General features: G+C 38.1%; 1 protein-coding gene across 2 annotated transcripts in view; it reads right to left on the minus strand.

The window, feature by feature from the left end:
- Positions 1-26842, minus strand: part of LPGAT1 (lysophosphatidylglycerol acyltransferase 1) — a 66542-nt gene that overhangs the window by 9641 nt on the left and 30059 nt on the right. The window contains exons 5-7 of one of the 2 annotated variants that reach the window (XM_074897165.1): positions 22210-22305; positions 18556-18829; positions 9935-10061 (exon numbers count right to left, since the gene is read on the minus strand). In XM_074897165.1, the coding sequence (XP_074753266.1) occupies positions 9935-10061; positions 18556-18829; positions 22210-22305 (497 nt within the window). The remainder of the gene's footprint in view (positions 1-9934; positions 10062-18555; positions 18830-22209; positions 22306-26842) is intronic. The other variant, XM_074897166.1, reaches the window with a different exon arrangement.

Genomic DNA, 26842 nt, shown 5'->3' on the forward strand with positions numbered 1-26842 from the left:
AGGCAGGTTTTACACTGAAAACTGACCATGTAAGTAAGTGCACTCAAATACTGCTCTTATATTTTAAAAACCCCGATGGTTTGGTACTTCTACACTGAATACTAGGTCTACTTAGAAAATCAGATCCGCAGGGCAGAGTTCACTCAGATACATACCTACAGAAACCCCCAAATAACCCACCATACCTCACTGGATTTTCTTCAGAATAGAATTTCAAGTCTTACAGGAATTGTGAAATCTCCTCAGTAGACCCTAAGTGCCTTTTGATATACACAAGAACTTATATATCCACTACCTTTCACTAGGAGGCCAATGCAGAAGATATTTGTGTAACAGGCTACACTAAAAAACTCATATTCTGAAATGGAAGACCTTTACTGCAGGTTTCTTTTTCCAGGTGAGCTCCCATTTACGCTGTTATCTATGCCATGCTTCTATTTTCATTAGTGGATTTTTAATTTAATTTTTCAACACAGTCTTGATTATACTGAAAAAATTTGAAGTAACACCACAATCATGTGGGTAGTGTCTGAACATATATAGGAATGTCAGACTACAGAATTAAGATACTTCTGAAGAATGCTCCTTCATTCTGTTGAAAAAACATGCTGCTACTGTTTTCAACATCTTTGCTTGCTTTGTTGCCAAGTCATTTATACCCCCTCCTTTCAATTTGATGCATGCAAAAAGCAGCTGTAGAGTGGAAAAGCAGCAAAGCATTGCCCTAATGAGTGAATTACAAGTAATGGTGCTTCAGTATAGAGAGATAACTTCCATATCATAGAGTCATAGAATATCTCAAATTGGAAGGGACCCACAAGGATCATTAAGTCCAACTCCCAGTTTACGCTCTTATATGGACAACTTGAACTCACAGCAGATTCACTGTTGCTAAAGACATCTGCCCACAGTTAGGGCCAAGAGGTACATGAGGAAGAGAGAACTGAAGATGAGCAGTTTTATCTACCAAGTATGGCATTAACATGAACTCTGATATTTTTGTAGCCTTCGTAGCAATTCTACCTACATCTTTCTTACACTGCAGAGTTCTATGTGCTCTAGTAAAGACAGTCTCAGTAACCAGAAATTAGCAACTGTTATCTTAGTTAAAATACAGTTTGAAGAAAAGTCTTTGGCCAAAGACAAATATTATGAAATAGATGGTGGTGCAGTAAATAGCTCAAGTCCTCAGTGTGCATATTAAGAACAATGACAAAGACATGTAATAACTATTTTATCTTGAAGCCCAGATGTTGTAAAGCAGATTAAAATTAAACCACGTACAGGCAAGTAAAAACCACACCTACAGAAAAAGGACCATTTTTGATGACAGTATAACAGTAACACAGACTTACTCTCTATCCCCAAACAAAACCGAGCTGTCAAGCACTATTTTTACTCTCTTTTGCCTATCTGCTGTGAAGAGATAAAAAGACTCAGCAACTGAATATTGTGTTTCACAGTATATTTTTGAAGGACAGATGCTTGCTTACACAGGTTTGAAGATGGTTCAGAACTAACAGAATGCATGTGTGGGCTCAGGACAGAAGTTTAGTATTACCTGGCTTCACACGCAGTTTCCACTGTAAACTGAAGATATTCTTCACCTCCACCTTCACTTCTCAGTTACCTGATGGGTAACAACTCTACAGCTCAATAAGCTACTTGAGCCTGGTATTTTTTCCAAGAATGTACCTTCTCATCTGAAAACATTATCACAAGATCTTACAAGATACTCATTAGAAACAATTTATAAGCTGGCACTTTAATGGAGTAGCAAAGTACCATAAGTGATACCAATATTATGAGAGACTAATGGAACACAGACCACCACTTTCCTGCTTGAATCCATCCAGGCTCTTGGATGAACCATTTCAGTACCAGAATACATCACGCTCTGAATATAAACTCTGCTTCTTAAAGTTTAAGAAGCAATCACTATTACACTCAGTTTGAATTAATATTAATGCAGAGTAGAAAACAACTGGTTTTCCAATAATGCTGCACTGGCTGTCACAATTTAGCAACGGTAAGTGCTCATGTATTTAGAAGCATTTTCAAACATATTTTTAGATTATCCAGAGTTATTTTTACAAGCAGAGCATTCTTACTAATGACTGAGCTGAATTAGAGATGAAATGTTTAAAAAAATCCTTAAACTCTGGAAACAAGCTATTCCTGTACTAGATAAGGTGAAGCTAAACCCCCCTGTATATATACTAAACGTACTGCCAATATCATCATTCTCTGCCCATCAGATGGCTCAGCTGGCAACTGTGTTTTAAAAGAATACCCTCTTTAAGGAGACTGGGTTCAGGAAAGGTAACTGAGAAAGTCTACTGTTAAAAAACTCCCTCCATAGATGATCCAAAACAATAGTGGAAAGCCATTGCTCTGACTGGAGCAGGGTCATCCCCACCCATCAGCTGCGAGGTCTGCCAGCTCTAGTGTTAAAAGATACAGGAAATAGTTTCTTCAATGAGATATGTAAATGGTTGTCAATGTGGTCACAGCATGAGTATCATTTTGGTTCTACCCCACCTTTGGGTACCCAGCATCAAGAACACCCCTAAAAGCAGTTTGCTGGTCTCCTCAGGACAATAAAAGGTTACCACCACATAGAACTGTCCTTAAAAGGAAAAAGGTCAACATATAATATGTGAAGCTTCCAGATTATCTTGGGCACTCGAATCTTTCTAGCTTTTGGACAAAACCTCACATTGCACGACAACAAGAGCATCTTTGTTCCTGGTGTGGCAAACAAGGAATTTAATAGCACTGGATAAGATAAGTTGACCAGAAAATTCAAGTGGAATGGAAATGCCTCCTTTCATTTCTCATCTGGGGAACAGCTGCTTTGCTATCATCAGAGGGAAGTGGGGAAGAGGATAAACTTCAGTAAAACAGTGCCACCACAGGCTGCACCCTGAGAAGTTAGAAATAGTGGTGGAAGTAAAGACATACTCTGCTGGGTGTCCGCAAAACTGTCTCAGTAATGAAGCATTATCTTCTAGGTGGAGGTGATGACAACCATAGCTGACTGAGGGACAGAAACTTTCTTAAACCACTACACAAATGTACATCTGCCCTGGTTTCACCTAGGATTGAGTTAATTTTTCTTCTTAGTAGTTAGAATAGTGCTATGTTTTGGATTCAGTATGGGATTTGGTATGAGAAGAACGCTGATAGTACACTGATGTTTTCAGTTGTTGCCAGGACATCAAGGACTTTTTAACTTCTCATGTCCTGCCTGTGCACAGGTACACCAGAAGCTGGAAGGGAGCAGAGCCAGAGCAACAAACCCAAACTGGTCAGTGGAATATTCCATATCATACAACATCATGCTCAGTGTAGAGATGAGGGTTGGCTGGGAAGCTCCCTCTCTCACTTCTGGGATTGTGGCTTCAGGATTCTCTTCTCTGGAATTGCTAGCTGGGAACAGGCTGGGCATTGGTCAGAGGGTGATGAGCAATCGCATTGTGCATTACTCATTTGTATTTTCTATTATTACTATTATTGTTGTTATTATTATTTTATTTCAATTATTACATTGGTTTTATGTCAAACTACAAGTCTTCTTACCGTTATCCCTTCAACGCTGTCCCCATCCCCTGGGGAGGGGAGGGTGAGCGAGCAGCAATGTGGTGTTTGGCTGCTGGCCGGGTTTAAACCATGACAGTATCTATGTTCCAAACCAGAATATATTAGCATAAATGACAGTCCACGAAAGCAGAAAGAATTTTTTAAAAAGGAGATATAACTGCCAAATACATGTATGCTGGCATACATAAGAAAACATGGAGACTTACCTACTGATAGGCCATTTCTCAGAAGATACCAAATAATTTTCAGAAATATGGCACTTTCAGAAACATTTAATCTCTTTTAAATTGTCCTTATTGGAGAAACAACCTCTGATTCTAAAGTTCATAGATCCCACACCTTTAAGTACTAATTGCCTTTCATCATCTGTCCTACGCTGAATTCTTTACTACCCCCTACTCTTTCTAAATCATAATATAAAACTCAGCATGATGGGAGGTTGTTGGTAGATCTCAGGCATGACCAAAAATAAGTTACTTGCATAAAAAAGCATATTAAATTATATTGCCAAACTGGATGCCCTTCACAGACATTTCTGCAAAACTTATTCAGCAACCACAATGAATTCCATCTTATTTATAGCTAGGAGTCTCATTTATTTCAATAAATCTCTATCAATGTAGACACAAAACAAGAACTTCCTCAGTAGCTGAAAGCTTGTTTCAGCAACAGCACAGTACAAAAACTGGTACAAGAAAAGAAAGGTGACACAGTACTCATCTGCATTATGGCACAAAGACAGCTGAGTTAGCTGGAAATAGCGTGGTACTTTCATGCAGCATAAATGCAGCCATCCTCTGCGGCAGAGGTGGCTACGGCTGCTCTGACTTCGGGGCCTCAACATCACAATCACTATCACACAGGGCAAACACGGGATATGGTCATACAAGGGCAGGACCTAGTGGGAAGCTAACACAAAAAAAAAATCCACCTCCACACCATTCTTGATCAAGGGGAAGCTAAGCATCAGACAAGCTTCATACCCAGGTTTTTTTCAGTTTTTAAGTTTTGGGTTTTGACAACAGAACTGCAGCACATGTGAAACCTGACTATTAGAGAAACTTGTGAGACCAGCTGGGAAACACCAAGTCAGTTAGACTATAGAAGTGACTGTGTAAGAAGAAAAGAAATAATCCCAAAACTCAACTCACCATGGCGAAAATAGTGGGAGCTGAGAATAGTAGCCAGTATGAGGTCTTGCTACACAGACGCCAAACCACCCAGCTTACCTCTGCTGAGTGTCAGTGAATCTGGATTTATGGTCAATGCACATCACAAAATGACCCAAGCACAAAGCTAAACTGTTCTGAGAAGAGGAAACAAAGCTTTTCAACAGATTCACACGTCTCATAGTCATGCCTCTAGTCAGAGATGCTTTGCAACTTCCAGCCCTTTTTTTCTTTTGGTGCTTACTGCTCTAACAGATGGGTTGAAATTTCCCCCCCAAATCCTATCACAGTTTTGACCTGGAAGTAGTCCATATTTTCCTTTAAGTATTATGTTGCAGAGAGAAAACCCTGTTTTTCCAGAACTTTCCAATGAGTTTTGAGTCGTCTGCTAGGTCAAAAAATTATTCCATAGTTAGAAGGGTAAGTTCTCACACCTTTGTGTTTTGAAGAATCTGAAACTTCATTAATTGTCCTTTTTTCTAGGGAATTTTATTTTGACATCTGAGGAAAATCAGGCCACAGCATAGCCTAATTCTGAGCTTCTGAAAAATGTCATTTTTACCGAAATTTGAAGTTTGAAAAGCAAGGCTCAACTCACTATCAAAATTGAGCTTTCAGACAAAAAAAAGATTAATGGATTAGACTGTTCCTTCTCTGCCATTTCCATCAGCTAGAAAAGCATCTAAAAATGAAAACATAAGGCTGCTTGATATGTCCTCCACACTCCTCTGTTGCTCCTAAGTAGGATGAAAAAGAAATAATCCTGCAGTAAAGGAACAGGCTATGAGAAAAAACACTGGATTTGAAAGACCGTAAGGCAGAAAAAGACAGGTTGTGACCAAGTGAAACAGCAGAAAGGACTGACTGAGTGACCAGAACAAAAGAGGCTCTGCAATCTCCTCTGCTCCAGTTCCAGTAGGACAGAAAACGTTGCTTTTTTCCCCACTGCTGTCATACTTCAATTCCTCACTCTGGACTACTCTAAAAAAACATGTTTAAATCCTGATTCTCTTTTCATACAGTAGAGATGGCATCTAGTCAAAACGATTCTTTAATTTCCCAAAGGGACTTTTTAATTTTTTTTTTTTTTTTGCTATAACTCAGTTGAAAGAAATGATAGATTAGAAACTATCACGCTAAAGCACACACTCACCCAGAACTTACTCCAGTAATTTAAAAATTACCTCTAAAATTTATTTCAAATATAATCTCCCAAGATATTCCAAATTACAAACAATGTGAAAAATTTTGTTTCACTAAATGAAGGAAAAGGGGGGAATAACAACAATCCAGACATACTCAATATATGTTGCATTTCAGAGCACTTAATGTCAAATGCAGAAAAATAGAAACACCTGTGATGTTTTCCATGTTTGGAAGACATTTCTGACACTTCCATCTTTTTTAAAGATGAAGTCCATTTTAACTTGGGTTTTCCTTTACTAACTGAGTTTGTTTCAAAAGAGACAGCTCAGGGCTCAACATAGCACGGCCCTTTTCAAACCTCAGTCACTGATTTAATCCTCGCCTACACCATTAAGGACAAAGAGTAGTTAATGCCCAATTTTTATCAACATTAAGAATTACTGAGGAATCGCCTCAAATTTGTGACCTGCAGAACAAGTGCTGGTGTTCCCAGCTGACAATCCCAGATACTGTAACGGCTCTGTTACAGCCATGTTTTGAACTCCATGTGGAAGATGAACTTAAAGAAGCAGTTTAGGCTTCCTGGTCAAGCCATACAGCTACACAGGTCTAGAGTATCATCCTCTGCCACGCAGCTTGATCAGCTCTCAGGGAGCAACACACACACAGAAACCTCCCAGGACACTTCTCAGCACATTAAAAGGTAGCTCTGCATTTTCAAATAGAAGTGCCAGGGACTAGAGGAAAGTTGCTGACACGGCAAGGATCAGCTAGCTGGTCACAAAGTACAGCTGTTTGTAGCGTGCACTGTTTAACCAACATAAAGGGGTTTGGTGTTTTCCCAGAACTGCTAGTGATGAAGATCTGACACAGAAATAGGCTCAAGACATCACTGTATTTTCAGACACGTGAGGACACTATCTAGGAGACACACATGCAAAGTTCCTGAGAGATAGTTTTCTACTGACTGTACCCATAAGTTCAAAAATAAGTTCTAAGAAACTAATGTCAGCCTACAGGGCTTCAATTATCTGGCTTCCCAGTCCTGGAGAAGGTTCAATGAAGTGACAGCAGAGCTGTAAGGTTTTCTTTAACATCAGAAACCCTCTGGGAAAGAGTAGTTGTTCCCTACTCTTCCCTGTCCACCACCCCCAGTTTCCCAGGTACATAATCCATCTTCAGAGGTTCTCAGTGGTACCAACAACTCTGTTCAAATCATGAATACATGATTTAAAGTTGTCAAAACCCTGAAGGTGCCCATCACATTACAGCATTCTGCTAAAAAAATAACCCTAATGAGTAAAGTCAGGTGATCTGGGAAAAAATAAAAAATAAATCAGTTGCTGTAATGCCCTGAAGGGAAATTTCTGTTTAAGCAGTAGAAAAGGATGATGCAACATGAGTAAATTCATGTACACGCGCTGTTCAGTTGCTCCCTGCTAATTCTGCCATGGATAAATATATCCTTTACGTAAAAGAGAAAAATATTTTCAAAGTCACACAAAAATATCTAAAAATAAATTTTATTGTCAAAAACACTGAAGGTGAATATTCACTGTATTCATTCCAGACTACAGCTCTAATTTCAGATACATTAAAAGGTCACAGCATATCACAGCTAGATGATAAGCTAAATCCGGATAAAAGGATACAAAAGTGCTATGACTTTTTTGGTATAGAACTATTACGGGTAGTCAAAGAGAAGAGTTGCAGAAGGACCTGACAATAGTTGCATATGAAATTAAATACCAGTAAATGCAAGGCGATGAATATTGGGGAAGGAAAAGGCACCAGCAGCTACACATACACTGCCACAGCTTCTAAGATTAGCTATTATCACTCTGGTAAGAGATCTTGAAATCTCTTGAGGAATTCAGGATGTCAGTCAACTCACAAACTAGTTATAGCAGAACCAGAAAAGGCACAGAAAAAAGGAACAAGATAATCAAGGAAAGGCTTTTGTGTAAGGAGACACCAAGTAGATGAAGACTTGTTGGGATGGGAGGGGAACAGGCACAGTTAAGGCCGGCTATCAGAAAGCTCTGTAAAATCACAGGCCACGGAGAGCATCACTGAGGAACGATTCATCCACTACTGGCAGGACACAGGAAACAGAGTGCATCCACTGAAGGCATCAGGTGGAGAACCCAACACAAGCAAAAAGGAAGTGGTCCTGGCTGCCACCCTCAAGAATTTACACATTGTCATGGGAAACTGTAGAAGTCTAAGCAGGTTAAGAATGGTATTAGACAAGTTCACGAAGGCCAGGTCCATCAGTAGCTACCGAAAGTGATCCAGATGTGATACCTGCTCAGAACACGTTACGGCCACTGCGTGTTTACGTGCAGAGGGATGGTGCATGGGCTGCCTTCCCATGCCTTTGCTGCAACTGCCCGCTGTCAGAGCCAGGGTACTTTATCTTAAACACATCTTTAAGAACTGCTACCCTGTATCCAACTAAAGCCCTTACAGTCCAGAGGACACATGGCTCAATTTGGCAGGCCATTATAAGAATTACAAGGACTGGAAAATTAGCCAAAGCTCCAGTTAAAACCAAGAGACTCAGTTCTCATTTCAGAGGTATTACAGCCAGCTCTCAGCCTTCAGACATGCCGCTGCATCAGTTTCTATTTGGGACATACTTCAAATGTTTTTACAGGGTCAGCCATAACAACTAGAGGTTATTAAAAGGGGGGGGGGGAAAAATCAAACGGAGAGGCTTGTCCCTGTCTAAACCAGTGATTAAGGCTCTCTGGAAGGAAAAAACAAACCTACACCCAACAATAAACAATTTCTAATATTTTTTCTTAGAATTTTAGTACTACAAGAACTGTAACATTCAAGTTGAATGCAAGGAAGGTTATGTCATCTTTATGCTCATTCTCAAAAATAGCTTTTGAACATATACATTTAGAAGCAGGAAGTTAATTCAACTTAAGATAACTTCTTCTCTCTTTTAAAGGAAGTATTTTTGGATATACTCTTTAGTAAAATTCTAAATACATTCAACTTGCAATTATCCCAGAGATCTGAGAGAGTCCTAAGGTGACCTGAATAAAGCACAATAGATATTACAAAATCTTACATAAATTAGGGTGTAAGGCTGTAAGTTCACCTTTGGAAAAACTTGAAGGCAGATTTCTATAAAAAGCAGGGACAGATTTAAACATGGCTGTGGAATGAAGCTCCAGTGAGCAGCCTGTATTCTGCATCACACAACCACTGACACAGCAGTGATGCTGGAGAAGGTCACTCTCAGTTAATCTGCCACCCAGGGGGATCCACACAAGAATATCTGAAAGCTTACTGTAAAAGTCTAAATCAACAAAAGGGAATTAAGACAAAATAATGTAATTTTGGAATAAAATACGATCAACTTATTTGGTATAGGAAGAGTGTTAAAATATTTCTGGAGATTTCAGAGTGGCAATTAACTGCAAACCAAAAGCAAAGTGCAATTTATCTCTCCGTTAGCTCAAGTCTCGAGACAAAGAACTGCTGAGGAGAAAAGTTTTAAGAGTATCCCATCCCAAGATGTCAATGAGATTTGCTACTATTTCCAGAGTGTTGCTCTGCTCAACTATTAAGAGGACGCTTTGAGTTAAAAAGCTGACATCTCTTTGTCAGAAAGTTAAATACAACATATAACAATCTCTCAGAAAACCTGTTATTAAGTACCATGGTGATTTTTAATTTGTTGTCATTATTAAAAAAAAAAAATCAAGTTGGGTTTACCAGCACCTTAACCTAGCCATCAAACATATTTCTCACAACTATATTCAGCCACAGGACATTAGTCAAAAACCGAAATGTGCTAAGATATGGAATGGTCACTGAACTTTTCAAAAGAAAACCATGCTATGTTTAGATAATAAGAGTTGCCCACCTGTGTGAAACACACATAAAAAAGACATTGCTACTGATTTCCCATATCCTGAAACATGATGTTACTGATTTGTGAATACTTGGTTTTTAACATTTCATTTCAATGTAAGAGTAGAAGGTTTATTTCCTACCTGTAATGTACATGTGTAACTGTTGGTTGTCGGTAGCCAAGAATCCAAGTTTGGATGTCTATAGGTTCACCTTTGGGATATGCAATGGTTGTATCTATAACCCACTGGAGGCCTTTTGATTTACTCTCTAGGAACAAAAAGAAATGTGAGATTAAAAGTAATCAGAAAGTGCATGTCACTCATTTAATAGTTATTCCATTTTTATATTATGGAGATGAGGTATGGGGCACAAATAAAATAAGACAGCCAAAAATCAAATCCAGCTTTCATTACAGAGCACGGAAATACTCTTACAAACTTCAACTAGACCAAGATTTTATTTTCAGTTATTTCTGTTGTTCTTAATATTGTAGTACACAGAATAGAACACATTCACTCACTGGGTATGAGTATAGTCACACAACATGCTGGTCCAGAAGTCAAGTACCTTCCCCCATTCACCAAAGGAAAAACTTCAAAAATAAAAATCCAAATTTCTTGGTCTGCACTTCAAGCACATTTACAACTAGGCCTTTATAAGAGCTCACAGTTGCAGCTCACTGATGAAGCAACAGCCATGCGGATCCCTCAAAGATTCTTAAAAATCCGAGTTGAAGGATAAAGAGGAAATATACCACTTTGTGTATTAAAGAAAGCAACAAGTAGAACACGGTCAGTTTTTACAATGGAGAGGAGATTGCATCCACAAGGTTCCAGAAAGACTAATACCAGTACATGTTCATACACTGCTGACCATATTCAGAAACTGGAAAAAGGATCAGAGGAGGTGAAAATATTTACTATGAAGATTATTCAGGAGTCAAATTTAAATCTGAACACAGGTTACTATCAGCAATAGCCAAGGTCAGATATCAACCTAGCTGTGACCTCTCTCTGGCACGTCTTCAATTCACAGGGTTGCAAAGAGGGAGAGCAGCAGATCTGGAAAGCAAACTAGGAAGGAGGGGCACACTGCCAAGAAGGCACTTTGAGTTTAGCTTGTGAATTTTATATCTGTTCTGTGGAAACTGGAGCTGCCTTGTATCTGAGGTCATGTTATGTTTGGGCTAGTATAGTAATATTCTTAATTAATGCTTAATATACTAGTATAGTAATATACTTACATCATACCCAGCAGTGTCTAAAAAGCATTAAAAAAGTTGACTATTAAAAACAGCCACTTGTTGGCAGAAGCATTTAAGAGGCGTTAGGTCTTAGTACAAAGTACAAGACTTCAAGCCTGCAGCTGAGACAGCTATGAAAGAAATATGATAGAGGTTGACAAAAACACTGTTGGCATGAAGAACATCCACAAGGACAGTTCACCAACTTGCTCAATACAAGAATACATATATTCAAAATGAAGCTAACAGGAGAAGTTTTGAAAGCACAGAGAAATGATTCTTCATGCAGAGGGGAATAAAACTGTGGGGAGCCCTTTGCCAAAGGATGTCAAGGATGCCAAGAGTTAGGCTCAAGAGGAAATTGGACAAGTACATAGAAATCCATTGGAGGGTTAGCTAAACAGGCAGAAACCCCACCTGGCCTGGGAAGCCTACCACACTGGAAACAGAAGCTAGGAGAGTATGTGGGAGAAATACATGTTTGCTGTTTTCAGGCTCTTCCCTCTGATATCCACTTGGGAATCATGGACAAGATGTTGGGTTAGGCAAATGCTTGGACTTGCCCAGAATTGTCACTCAAACTTTACAGAAGAGCATGAAGAAATCTGCAACACACAGTCTGAGGTGCTCTAAAAGCCACAGTTACTAACACCAACTAGTACATACATGCAAGGACTGACTTGCGAGTTTCTACCTGCATTTCATTTATTTTAATTTGCATTTGATTTAATTTGCATTTAATTTAATGAAGCATGAGAAGACAATTACAGCAACACTATCACATATATCTATGAATTACTTTAACAAGCAGCTAGTGTCTTCATGGTGTCTACTCAATAATGGAATTGTACTGCTTTGTTACAAATGCACATAGACTACCTGACAATAAGGCTAGGCAGTATTTCCTAATATTTAGGTTATGAGTTATTAATAGCATGCAATGTGCTACTCCAAAATTTGACCAAGGGCAAGCTACATGGGTCAAGCTGAAACATCCAGTGTCAACTTCTGAAAATACAGTATTTTAAAACCCTGAGAGACACATGAAATGAGAACATAAGGTCCCATTAGGGGCCCAGGCTTGCCAGCATCATGACTGAGTGCTTGTCAAGTCCCTCTTAAGAAAAGCACTAACTATGGAGTCCTGCATTTTAAAAGTAGCAATGTATTAGAGAAAAGCCAATATGAAATTAATAGTAAATCCACAGAAGTATTCATTTAGAAATGGATTTCAGAACAAAGGCATTCAATTCGTTATTTTCCCAGATGTAAAGTAAGAATGGACAAAGACAAGTAAATTGTCTGAGTAAGCAACAAAGATCATTAATTGCAATTAAAAACTGCCAGATGAATATGGCACATGATCTTATTATTTACAGTAAAATGTTTTTAAATAATTTATTAAATATTTAGCTAGTATTTCAAACTGTTCTTTCAGTGGATAATGGTTCAAACTGCATTACAGGAAGACTCCTGCAGCCCTCTTCTTGCTGATTTCCTACCTTCTGCTTTTGTGGAGCAGAGCTGCTGCATGGATTCCTCAGACCAGCTCCAAACTTACCTCCAGCCCCTTCCAGGGCAGGGTGGGAATTAAAACCTGCCTCTGACAGCCCACCAGGAACCCCAGGTTAGAGACTGGGGGAAGAAAAAAAATAATTCTGAAGGTAATGTCAGCCTCCACAGACCCTTCTTTAGAGCAAGCAGGTGTTAGTGCAGCTACCTCCACGTGCAATTACCAAGGCGTGCTATCAAATCTCAGTCACAGGCATATTTCTGCATGCTCTGGTTTAAAATAAGTCTTACATAATCATCCAAGATCTCATACTACCAAAAAAACCCAAGTCACCAAGGATTTCAGAAAATTAATTTTTAAATAAATTCTTGTCCTTTTTGGGGAGCTATACTGTATTAAGCCCTGCTCATGAGCACATTTATTTTACAGCCACAAAGCTCTAATAGAACCAGAAACTGAAAAAGAAACACAATTGCACACAACACAAAGGGGTAGGACCTCAGTATCTCCAAGGATGCTGCCTTCAGGCCTAGGCAGACCTTTGAACAAGAACTAAACCCTATTACTTTTTAAATGGAGCACACTAACAGGAACTCAGAACAGAAAGATTGCTGCATTACTCAGCTTTGGCATCTGTAGCTGAAAAAAAAGGGAGTTGCATATACCTGTTCAAGAACTCCTCTTGCCAAGTTTAGCTTGGCCAACGCAGCCATAGATGTTTCTCACAGCCAAACCCTTTTGAATTTTCTACCTACCACTAAAAGACACCGTCAATCCTTCATTTCTAGTACCTACTGAAAGATTGAGCAGCCTGGCTGCCAAAAACTTCAGCAGAAGAAGCTGCTGCAGAGACCAAATTTAGGCTGATCTCTCTGAGGACTAAGTTTTCTTCTGTGGTGTCAGTCTGCTTGCCACTTTCAGTGTAGGTGGAGGATTTTGATTTCTCAAACTGCCTCAAAATGTTAGCAGTCTGTTTTTTTTAAAATAGTACATAGATGTTCAAAACAGGTCTGCAGGCATCTGTCCTACACAGTTGCATCCAAAGCATGTAGTAATAATGTACCTTAGTATGAATGGTACATACTTGCCTTATGAGTGCTAAGACAAGACTGAACAATCACATTTATTAGCTTTCTGGCCTAGACAAAAACATCAAACTAAAATGTAAACAGTCTCCTAACTTCTTGTTTTGGATTTTTTTAAGTCACCATCAGAGACAAATCTTCATAACTATTTTTTTCCTTATTTTTGTTCTAGCTGTGGATTCAGTGATAGTAAGATGCTTCGTAATTAGTTATGAAGCAACTTACCATCAGCATCTTCAAGACACCCACTGCTTTGTCATCCTCTATAATCCTCTCACAGCAGATACTTGACTGTCTACAATTACAACTGTAGTGGGGTTCAGAGCTTCTCTTCGTCCCTCAATATTCTCCTTGGGGTTACTCTCAACCAATGCTTAAAGCTGATATGTGCAGGACTCTTCGAACCTGCCAGCAGACTATCAGTGTTTATTGCTGAGAAAAATAGCAAGTTATAAAGACAGGTTGCAGCAGGAAAACTCACTCCAGCTGAGCTCTGGATGGTGCGATACTGTTGGATTGCATCCGGAATGGAAAAGAATGCATCAGTCAGGCATGAACTTGAGGACTGCAGCTTCCACTTGAAAAAGAAAATATATACTACAATTCACTAGTATTCAGGTGTGGTTTCCTGAACACTTATGCCACTCTAAACTCAGCGAAAAGAGGCTGTTGTCTCCCCCTGCATAGCAATGCGTTCTTGTAACTTGTCACTTGATCACACGAGGACAAGTAGAGGACAACAGGACCACTGACCTTAAAATTAACTCTTTTCCCAAAGATTAGCTCTCAGACTAAACATCTTACTCATTATCCCAAGATATCTCTGTGACAAATCACTTGGAACAAAACAAGCAGCACCTTTTCCAGGATTTAAAAAAAAAGTTATTCAAGTAACATTCCTCATATAACAGTGAATCAAAAAGTTTGATTAAAAAAAAAATCAATTACGTAGTCCAGTGTCCAACTCTGCAGAAGAGAAAATTGAATTTCTCTGAGAAAAAGCATCAGAACTGAATGTACTGTGCTGCATTTGAAAACAGTGAGATAAGATTCCAAATAGGGCTCTAACCAAGTTCACAGCAACCTCTTATCAGACCAAAAATTGCTGCACAGTAAAGTAAAGCAGAATTAAAAGAAACATACTAGAGTAAGGTTAATCAAAAACAAGCTCTGGAATGCGTATCTTCAGTGAACAATTGCTCCAAACTCCTTTGAACTGCCAGATGTTTAGCACTTTGAACTAGCTCTAAAAACTCAGAAGATGATCAATTCTTATTAACTGAAGAAACACTGTACATAAAGTTATGTCAGAGACTAAGCGTTATCTTAAAAAGGTGAACAAACAGAAATTCAAAACCATAAAACAACTCCAGCCACACACACACATCAGTCCCTACAGGGTTATGGTGACAATGGCTATGCATCAAGTATTTTTATGCTGCCCAGATTTCTATTCTGCACTAAAACCTTCTCCTGGAGTGCAGGCTCTGGGAACAGCATTCTGTTTGGGGCGGCACAGCACATCTGCCCAGAGGAATACTTTCATCAGAAACCGGAATTAACTTACACCATGTTTTCAGGGACAGACACTACTTAACTACATTGCCTGTACTTTCTAGCTTCAAAAGCACTGAAGCCATCAAGTGAGAGTACTACCTTTCCCATATGTTTTTTCATCCTTCCATTTATTTAGGAATAAAATTGTACAATTTCATTAAAATTAAACAAGTGTTTCAAAAGGCAGCACAAGCAACAACTGTTTTAGTAATTTAATTCAGCATTTCCTAGCAATAAGTTAAATTTACACCAATGAACTTGAGACTTAAATATGAAAAAACGCTTGAAAAACTGTTACGAGGAAGAAATTAAGAAAATAGAGGATGCTTGCCTTGGAAAAGCAACAGATAAAGAACTGATCAGTTTAAGTACAAGAATAATCAAATAGTATTGATCATCTAGCTCAGGAGCATTTGTTCTTCCTGTCACTTTATAGAGGAAGAATCATGTAATAAACTGTGGGAAACTCATAACTAGTACAAAAATAAACTGAAAAGGGGATTAGATATTAAGGATACTAATACCATAATTAAGGCTAATGAAATTCTGGAGGGGCTACTGAACCTCACGCTCCACAACATAAACCCACCTCTACCAAAGGGATGACAGAAATCAGATTAGAGACTTTACAGAAGAAGGACAGATCATGTAGCATTTAGTTGTTGCACAATTCTTGAGCTACTATTTGAAGGTTCTAATTCCAGTGACATTTGATGTACAAAAGCAAGCTAGTGGGCTGGGGAGCAGTGGGGTGACATGATGAAACCACTGTATGCAACTTGGCTTGTACTAAATTAGGGTGCAGCACAGCGGTATATTAAGAATAAACCATCTTTTATTGTAGTTGCTTTTGTCATCTTTCACCCAGTATTATACACCATTTCAGTTGAGAAAGTAGAACGGTGTAAAATCTACAATGGTGTGAGAGCTACAAGGATAATTTAAAATTAATTGAGTACAAATCAAGTGACAGCACTAGAGAACACTGCAACTGTGTATCATGACTCATTCTAACATAACTACTCAGGAAACTCAACAGGAAGAGGACATAATTTTTGCTGGAGGAGTTACTCCTAATTTATACCCCAATTTATTCAAAATCGGGTGGGGGAAGGACATGAACTCCCATCATTATCAGTAAAGGCTGGTGGTAACAAAAAGATTGAGAGAACAATAAATAATGGAGAAGAAATCTTATAGTAAGCTGAATAATTTGGAAACCCAGGACACCAGGAACATCGTTAAATAAGACTACAGAGCACAAGAGAAGTGGTGCAGAGAGAAATTTGTCTTGGTGAACCATGAAATTCAAATGCGATGCTACTGACACATAAGCCACTTCACAATCAAAGGAGTACAGTAAGAATGTACAAAAAGTATATATGCGATCTCTATGCAAAACACTGGCAAAATCTTACACTGTATATACTACATCTTGTTCTAGCCCACAACTCAATGATGGTAACCCAAAGAGGATACAGGAAAGTTTTGATTTCACTGAGCCAGGTTTTTTCATGTGGTTAAAAAAGGGAAAGATAAAAGAGATAAAAAGTAAAGATGATCACCTACTTGTAGGTTTCCAACTTTATATTGTAACCTTATCAATTTATACAATTATATTTCATTTAACTGAACATTCTTCAAAAATTTCCTAAGTATCAAAAGTACAGTAGAAGCACTTGGAAGGCAGAAGATTAGAGGAAGAGTCTTTTATAGATCAAGAATTAACCTTTTGTACATCTCTGAAAGGGAAGTTTTACCATGCTAGAAACATTTTTGTGAGCTTAAGAGAGGACTTAAAATATCTCATCTTCATATGTATCAAATATTACTTTTTCTTAGCACATAAAATTTACTTTCACTTCTCTTTTTCAATCCTTTTATTATGTTTTCACGTCCTAAACCCACAGATTTCTTTCTTATTTTTGCCCACTTATCTTTCCTTCTGACTTTTGAGTAGGATGGACAGATATGATTCCATTGTATTTCTGAGACAATTCCTTTATTTTAGTACCCAGTTAGGTCAACTACCATCAAATGCTCATTTCTCCAGACTCTGAATCATGCCGCTTAAAAAAAAAAAACAAACCAAAAAACCCACAAAAACCAAAAAGCCAGGTTTGATGTCCAGCTTAATCTAAGAATATGAAAAGATAAAATTGGTATTTGATGAGTGCTTTTGGTCCTTCTCCAGAACTAGAAGGCCTGTAATTCACATTTGGGGAACTTCTTTTCATATCTTTTTGCTTTTGAGATGGGAATAAATAAAACAGGAACAGGCCAAACTTTTCTCCCTTAAAAAAAACCCCAACCTTTTAACAATGACTAGGGTATTCCGTTTCTCTTTTAAACCTAAAAATCTTCTAAGACAACAAGGGCTTTCTTCAGCCTTTCTTTTCTGAATGTAGCCTGAAAGGAAATACTCTGATGCATTCTACAGCTTGATTTTCAGTTTGTTTAAAATCTTCCCTCCGTTCCTGCATGAACATCATCTCCATTCATTTCCTATGTTGACAAGATTAACCTCAAAACTAAAAATCTGGAAGCACTTTCTGTATGAGTCTTCCTGCTAACCCTGAAATCTAAACTTCAGCATAGAAAAAAAACCAAAGTCTTCTGCATATGTGGCTTCGTTAGGATGAATGTTTTGTTCAAACTGCTAAACAATGATAATAATTTGGCTTTGGAAATACCAGCACCACCCATCAATAAGAGAACACCACAACCCCCCAATCCATTGTTTCTCTAATAAGTAACAGAAATCCACAACTAGATTAAGTAAGATCTAACCCTGTTCTCTGAAGGTGCGAAGAAGTTAATTTTAAAAATTGAGACTAAAAGCACCAAGTCCCATAACAACAGGCATTATTTATATCCCAGCTATACTCTCCCCTACAGCCCAGCATTCCAGAACAATAGTCTTGCAGGAACATTCTTATTCCCTCATAACTCTTTCTAACATAAGCCAAAACAATCCTTCAAATCTAGTCATCAGTGAAGTTAACAGCAGCAATCAAGGGGACAATCATAAATATCTTGTAGAGAACAGAAGAACCTGAACTCAATAGAAAATAGTTCAAGAAAGAGGGATGAAGTATACAATACTGGAAGCAAAGAAACTTTTGAAGACAGAAACAAAAATTTGACTAGTTTGCATATTCCAGAAATATTTTTACTACAGTTCCATACTACCATAAACCAGTGCAAACCATCAATCGTGCTGAAAGGAGCAGCCCACCTTCTTGCCCACTCCATGAGCTCATTCCAGTATCTGCTCTACCCATGTCTACAAGACAAACATTCATGCAACCACACTTGGACATTCAATTTGCTTTTTATCCACAAGAGTGAAGTGGTCTTTACCTTTTATCACAGCATCTCCACCTGCTGGAGTTCCATTTTCTTGTGGCGCTACAAGTGTTTTCAGAATTACTTGTGTTGCCCCAAGTCTCGGCAGGGTGACATGTTTAAGAAATGGCAAATTGTTTTTCTTGGCAAATGCCTGGCTTGTTTCTCTCCTCTTCCTAAGAAAGCCACCCTCGGGAAATAAAACAATCCATTTCCGATTACGGCTCCTGTAATATTTTTCTAGATGCTCCTTGAGTAAAACAAGCTGGTGGTCACGGTGTGCTCTTCCCTATAAGGATAAAACACTAATTAAATAAAATGAATGCTTAAAAGAGATAACATTAAGACAGATAATTATTACATTTCAATGATTCCTCTCTTTTCAGAGATACAAATAAGCCTCTATGACAAGACAAAACAATACTCCCAGAACACCCACTGGTGCCCGAGTTAATGCCACTTTACAGAAAGGCTGAAAAAAAAGCCCTTGAAATTGAAGATGAAGCTCCTGATTTGATGACTTCTCTGCAAGAGCGACATCCAGACTGTAAATAGGAACTCCACATAACAGGAGGATATATATTCTCTAGCTGTTACTGGGTCCCAAGTTGAAACTGCTATCTGAATTCTTAAAAACAATGTAGGGGCCAAGCTATGATTTGGAGGTCCATGTATCATCAGTAATTTCTGCAAGCCAAACAGTATCTTTGCTTACACGTCTTCCATGTGCCTCTCCCCACATCCCATATTAGAATAGCAGAAGTAGCCAAAGACACAGCTGGACTTCAAGACCAGGCTTTACTGCAGTTACCACAGTAGAACAACAGATTTCTCTCAAACTTGTGCTGCTTGAATACTTAGTCTCAACTGAAATCAGCACACTGATGGAAACACTTATTGTTTGAGAGGGGGAAAAAAAAAAAGTATTGGGCTGTGATGTTTGCAGGTTTTCTTTCTTTAGGAGAAACTGTTGAGTAGGAAGTAATTTTATTTGTGTGAACTTAAAGCCTACAGCAGTAAAATGAGATGCCCTAGCCAACAAGATATTGTATGACACTAGCTTCTAGTTTGGTAATTAGCTGTATAAAGGATATAGCCAGGTGATAATTAAAACTGAAGGACCAAGGGGAGTTAAAAAACCCCAAAACCAACCTTCATTCATTCCTCCTTTTTGATGTATTAGCCCAACTTTTTCACTTAAGACAGTAAGATTTGTCCTTAATTACTGGAGAAGTATCTTCAATAAAATTTTTCTTTTCCCACTTCCACACACAGCAAGAGCAAGCTACCCAATTTTTCACAGGAATTAATTTACATCAATTATCATTTGAGTGCTCCAAAGTGACTTTGCCAAATCACTCAAAAGACACAGGAGTCCAAAATTTAAGCTTCTCTCAGCAGAGGTGATTTTAATTCTCTGAAATGTCAACAAAACTGTCATAAACCTTCCACTCTTTGGTGTGTGTTTGTTTTTGTTTTTTTTTTTTTCAAGGAAGAGGGAAAGAGTGGGGTTGAGTGGAAAACAACAAGAAACAATATTTTACTGAAGACAAGATTTGTGAAAGTGTTTCTCCTAGATTTTGAAATCTCACAATTGCAATTACTTCCAACTTACCTCAAGAAAGGGAAGGAAAAAGCTCTGGCTGCTCATATTAATGCAATTAAAGAGCAACATAAAAGTCTCAGTTAGAACAGCCCTTTCCCACAGGACTCCAGAATAGCACAGTAGTTAAAAAAAACAGAAGTGAACAATAAACTTCTTGAACATTAGATATTAGAACACTCTAAAGCATAAAAAAACCTAATGAATACAACTGGTGGATAAATTGCAGTTTAGCAAATACCATGAGGTTTAAGGCTGCTGTTATACAGAAAAATCTACTGGACTAATGGGAGAGAGGGGTGTTTAAAAGCAACTGTGACTACTGGAATACTGAAGAGTCCTGAAGATAAAATACAATTAACATACTGTCCAGAAAGAAGAGCAAGTCATACAGAAGCAGAAGCAGCTCCTTATTACAACTGATTTTTGAAGACCATGGCTAGTTGATCACCACCACAGGGAACAGGCTCAGCCTTCTTTCCTTTAGAGGAAAGAAAGCAGGTAGCAGCAGGCTGCTGACAAATCATTTAGGATGCTATGCACTTTGTATCACCTATGTGGCAAGTTACTGACAGTCTTGGTTTCCAGTAAACTTTTCAGCAAACACTAGTCAACTTCTAGTAGACCTCAGCAGCATTCTGAGCAAAGCTGCCTCTGGTGCTGTTCATGAAAATGAGGCCAATGTACACTTTTAACAAATAGGATGTGTTGTACCATGATCAAATTACATTATTTCACAGGGAAAAAAAAAGAATTATTTGCTCATCCAAATATTACTAGGCCTTTCTACATTTAGGCAGAGGATCATTAGTCACTCACCTTAAGTTTTTTTGGTACACCCAACAGCTAATTAACAGCCAGGAAACATTTTAACTTCAATTGGTTTATATTTAGATTCATTATAACATAATTTTATTTGTGATGTTGCATGTCTCAGCCACTTTACAAAAATGAGAAGCCATAGTTTTTGCAGCTCACTAATGATTTGATTTTGTAACTGAAATTGCAACACCACATTCAGAAATTACAATTAACAAGCTGACAGCCATATGTACCTCAAAATTTATATCTTGTGTATTTTAACTACTGAAATAGATTTACAAAGTGTCAAGCCTTGTTCCTTTCCATATTGTCACAATACACAGTTGTAGAGACCTTTATTTTATTATCTAAATTTGCCTGAGGTTCTCTAACCATGACTCTAGTCTTAGTGAGAAATCTCACTTTAGCTGTGTGTAGCTGTGATTAAGTACTTCTTTACTTCATTCTGAGTAAATTAGCTTCCCCTTCTCTGCTAAGTGAAAATTCATTAATTCCCTCTGGCTGCCCATACATTTTAAGTCCAGATAAAAATAAGGAGAGGAAAGAAATGTGTATGCTGGATGTTGCAGTTCCCATAACTGGCAACAGGTTCGCACTTATCATTGTACTTCTAAGTTTCTACTTTTAGAGTAGAGTTTGATCAACAGCTACCAAACCACAAAAATAACCCCAAATTGTTAGAAATAATCTGAGGTTTTCAGTTCTTAACATTTAAGATGCTGAGCTCAACACACATTCTTTCCTGATGCTCAAATAATAATTAACCTTCAAGAATCAATTAATTACTATTTATGCAGCTCCACCACCACCTTAAACTGGTCTACTGACACATCATTATCAAAATGGATGGTCTTGCCTTTCCTTATCTGAAACTCCAACAGCCAGAACAGTGACCTAACCAGACTCATTGCAGAGCTTCAAGGTCACTGAGGAAAGAAGAGAGGTGTCAACAACAGGCAGTCAGAAGCGGAGAGACAAAAAGGACTGCCCATGTACTTTGCTTGTACACCTTTCATAAAAGGCTCCCATCACAATTGGGTTCCATAAACATTTGTGTCTAGGCAAAATAATAAAATAAGCTTGGAAAAAAAGCAGTTTCGGAACAAAGCTCTACTCAAATACACACATTACAGCATAGCTATTTCATCCTGAAAATCATCCAGGAGGTAATGAGTAAGTCCCATAACACCACAATGTTTGAAATATAAGGATAAATCAAAGCACTATTACATGTTTCCATTTACCTGTCTTATAAAGAAGTCCCCATGGATTAGAGACACAATGCCAAAGTTTGTATACTTGAAAATATGATCCATCAGCCACATCATCTGACGAACAACCTGAAAAGTTAAAAAAAACCCCAACAAAACCTGCAGTAAATATCAAGTGCAGAGAATTATGTATATACTGGTCACACTCTTGTCACCCTTGCAACAGCAGTAAAATATGTACAGAATGAAGTTCTTTATGGTCCAAAGTATAAAGCAGCACAGGTGCTACACTTCTCCCTTAAGTGCAGAATTAAACAGCTGCCTTTTTGTAATATACAGTTCTACACTATTAGCCACATGCCAGAGTAATTTTCTACTCTGACTTTTCACACAGATAGTGTAAGGCTTCTTGCTGACATACCACCGCAATTTTAAGCCAGTTTCAAACTAAAACTATTTTCAGTGTTTGTTAAAGTATGCAAAACAATACAGACCTGTGTTTGAAATGTCCAACTGTTTTATGTCTACCACAAAAGCATGTTTCCTCATATCTTTTTGTACTTGGCAACTTTGGGGATGAGATGACATTGGTCTCGTGCACATGCTCCAGACACGTTCACTCTATCTTTGCATAGCAGCATTCACTGAGACCTATGTACAGCCCACATGCCATTACTGATTGCTCTCATGGCAGAGCAGCCACATGCATCCCTGAGAATTTCATTAAGTCATGCTTCTTGTCTTGTCCAAGAAGCATGGTAAGAAGGCAAAAATAGAGGTTGAGCCATTAGATTCACCTTGACCTTCACTTCTTACAGGACAGTGAAGGCAGATACTATACCTGTTCAGTCCTTTAAGATTTAAAATAGAAGAATTACTCCAGAAGAGGTAAATAACAGAATGGAAAAGCTTCTTCACTCACAAGGTCCTTCCCCTCTACAGCTCCCTCATGTAGATATTGAGAGGGGTAAGAATTGGCTCTCCAAAGTCGGAAAATCCAGTGTCTCTTACATACCCTCAATCATACACAAAGCTAGCTGCCTTTACTCTTCCCTATAAGGCCACACCACAACTGATTCAAGTTCAGTGAAACAAAGTCATATAACATAGTACTCTTCCATTTATCACTATCAAAAAAGCATATGGAGAACCATGACATTTCTCTGGCAGTCAGAAGATAATTTTTTGAATCTTAAACAGGCACCTCCTGGTTGGCATCTTTCAGTTGTCCAAGACACATAATTTGAGGCAAAGAGAGAAAGAAAGCGGTCTAAGAAATGAAGATTTCCTCTAGAAAATACAATGTATTGTTCATGTATTAGTTGATTATATCTACTGCTAAAGTGTACTCTATACTTCTCTCCAAACACCAGAGGCCTGCACAGTAACTGAAATATTCAGAATCCACATCCATGCCTTCAAGAATACTAACAAAATAGTTTGATACAGTGAAAGATGGTGGCTTTTACTTGTTTTTACATCTTCATGTGTCTATGTGGAATTTGAAGAAAGCGGATCATATTTTGTACAGGAATTCTGTTTTGTAAAAGCAGCTCGATAATTTGCAATTTGCATCTAGAATTGCATGTATCAGTAAGTCTTTCTTCCAAAAAAATCTAATTATCTCTTGGAGTGCTCTGATTACCTATTCTCCCTTTAGACCACAGAAGCTATAAATGAATCTGTGAGAAAGATGACTGTCACATACCCTGCTTCTTTTACTTATCCTTAAACAACCGCAGCCGGATGCTCAGCAAAATGAAGTTTTTCCACATTTGCCAGAACATACCTGCCAAAGAACGTGTAAAATACTTTATTGCCTACAGACACATAGCTGATCTCCCAATAGAATCTGAATGTCACATTTAGAAACTAGTTATCCTTGCCTAAGAGTATATTAAGAACACCTCAACTTTTGTGGGTTTTTTACTACCAGCAAACTTTCTATCTGAACATCTGGGATAATGCAAGACCACTCACTTCTGGATGTTCTAGCTTCACTAGAAGTGGAAAAGGAAACCATGTCTGAGAGATGAGGACAGCTCTCAAAGACATGAAAGGTTTTGCTTTGGAAACAAACAGCTGTGTCTTCTCTGTGACATGCTAGTGTCCTTTCCTGCCTGCCAGTGGTATTTCTTACTAGATGCTACACATCCAAGCGAACAAAGACACACTATGTATTTGTGAGTGATAGAAGAAAAATTAGTTCCTAGATATAACTTCTCACTTGAGACTAATATTGGTGAAATGGTTTCTCATACAGCTACCCCCGGGTCTGTATTAAATAAAAGAGAGGATCTTAAAGCAAAAATTCTTCCCTGCAGAGATTCACATTCTTTCCATTTCAGTAACTCAGCCTTAGGGAGGGGAAAAGTAAAGAAAGAAAAGGTGTGCCCTAAGGACAAGAGTTTTAAAAAGCATCACTGAGAGGTGTTATTGCTATTCAAGGCACTACAATATCCCAAGTTCATGCCCATGCACGAGCCCAAAGATGACAGGTATAGGGAACCATATCCTTTGATAAAAACACCACCAGAATTCCACTGATGATAATTTAGCCTGCAGCAGTACCCATATGACTGTCAAGTGTTCACCTACTACTTTGGCATTTTGACAATTACTGTTCTATTATATCAAGCAGAAGTTAAACCAACATAATCTATTTTACTGGAGAAAATAGCACGCTTAATGATCTGCTTTCCTGAAAAGAAAGGGTTTTTCGAGGAATCAACAGTGGTCCCTAGATGTTTTGTGCCAATCCTGGAGGAGGAACTCTTGCCCAGCAATGCTAGTGCTTCTCTCCTCCCATACCAATTTTTACTGTCTTTTTATTTAAATGATGGTGGGTTTATCCCGAAAGTTGGATCATCACTCTTCAGAGTCTGAAGCCCATCTCACCACATTTTAGGTGATAGAAGGCTTCTAACTAGCATCCCTGGACTACCTCAGCTTTTTTGAGGAGGAGTGATGTGATTGTGTCAAAGATCAGTGTGACATACAAGTTATTACTAGGACAAAACATACAGGCAGTCTGCTGCAAGTAGGCTACAAAGAGGCAAGCTCCAAAGCTCAGTGATTACAAATCTACTTATAAGCCTAGGCAGCGTCAAAGAAGAAATATTTTTATGTATGAATTAATGAATACACACACACTAACACATAAAATCAAAAAGGAGTTCAAAGAACAGGACACAATTATCTTCTTTGCAATCAAAAGTCAAACTAGATTAATGGATATTCATTCTGTTCTGCTACCAAGGACAGACAGAGGACACTGCAAAATACTGGTGGTGTCTCTTCCATTTAGTATCCTCAGGAATTAAGCAATGCTTATCAGATGAGTCTCTTATCACCTGCATTTCAAGGAGGTTTAAGCAAAGACATTCAGAAGTGTTTTGAGCATAGATTCATAGTTGGTTTGGATTGAAAGAATTTTTGGATGCTGTTTCAGGTCCTTCTTGCTTCATCCTTCCTGCTTAAATAAGTTCAGAATGTAGAAAAAGATTTTACCAATTTTTTTAAAAAAAATCCAGGAGCCTCCTATTCACAGACCCACTTTCATTTCACACTACACAGATCTCATAACAAAGCAACCTGAATAGACTGACTTTCATCTTTCAAGCACTTCTAATTTAACAATGAAACCTGGGAATGGATGTCTTGGAACTTGCACTCTAACAGATGCAAGCGCTACCTTTTTTTCTCCCCTGCACCCTTGCGGGCACTGCTTTCTGCTCTAAAACAGAAAAACCAGCCACATTTATCAGTCCTAATCCAGTCAGAAAGCAGTAGTAGCAGCATTTTAACCTACTTCTCTTTGTTAAACACATAACCTTTAATGCTTATGAGACCTCAACTAAGTTACTAAATTTAACGCTTACTTTCACAAATTGGAACAATTTCTTGAACTATCTAAAAAGTATAATTAGGCCACTTCTGATTCAGCTGAAATCTTGCTTCGTGGAGCTTGCCTTATGGTAACATGTATTAGTCAAACGATACCAGTCCAGACTTTCCATTAAAATTGTAACTTTTACCTAAGTTCCACTTCCCTAATAAAGGGAAGTTCCACTTTCCTTATACACATAAGTGAATCTGAAAGACAGGAAACATCTTAATACACGTATTTTATCTTACTGCTTAGTGAGATTAAACTTGCTTAAAACAGATAGGTTACACTGTCATTTATAAAAAAGAATTTATAAAATACTAGAAAAAAATACCATCACAGTTCCTGACATGGCTCTTAGGAAACATTGTCAAGTTACAAGAACGTTTCAGTATTCTACCTGACTACAGAGAAAAATGTAGAACTTTAAATCAAACGCTTCTGACGCTTTAAATTAACGTTTTCTAAAAAGCAGCATTAAACAATAAGTGTTTACAGAGTACATCTGGTTTCAGTCTGTACTGGCTGGCAAAGCAAGCAAAAGAAATTTTGGACTGCCACAGGAGGAAGGTCTTCCTAGTTCTGCCACTCTATCACCACTGCCGAGAGTCTGCCATTGGTAAGCTGTTTGTACACCGTTCTGTGTGAAATGTAAGCAAGCCTTTCACCTTCACAAAATACTCTGAGAGATAAAGTGTTGTCTGAGTGGTAAAGCCATCCTAAAAAAAATAAAAACCATTCTTGGAAATTACTATCTTGTTACTAACAGATGAATAT

This window comes from Athene noctua, chromosome 1, assembly GCF_965140245.1.
Source record: "Athene noctua chromosome 1, bAthNoc1.hap1.1, whole genome shotgun sequence".
NCBI lineage: Eukaryota > Metazoa > Chordata > Aves > Strigiformes > Strigidae > Athene > Athene noctua.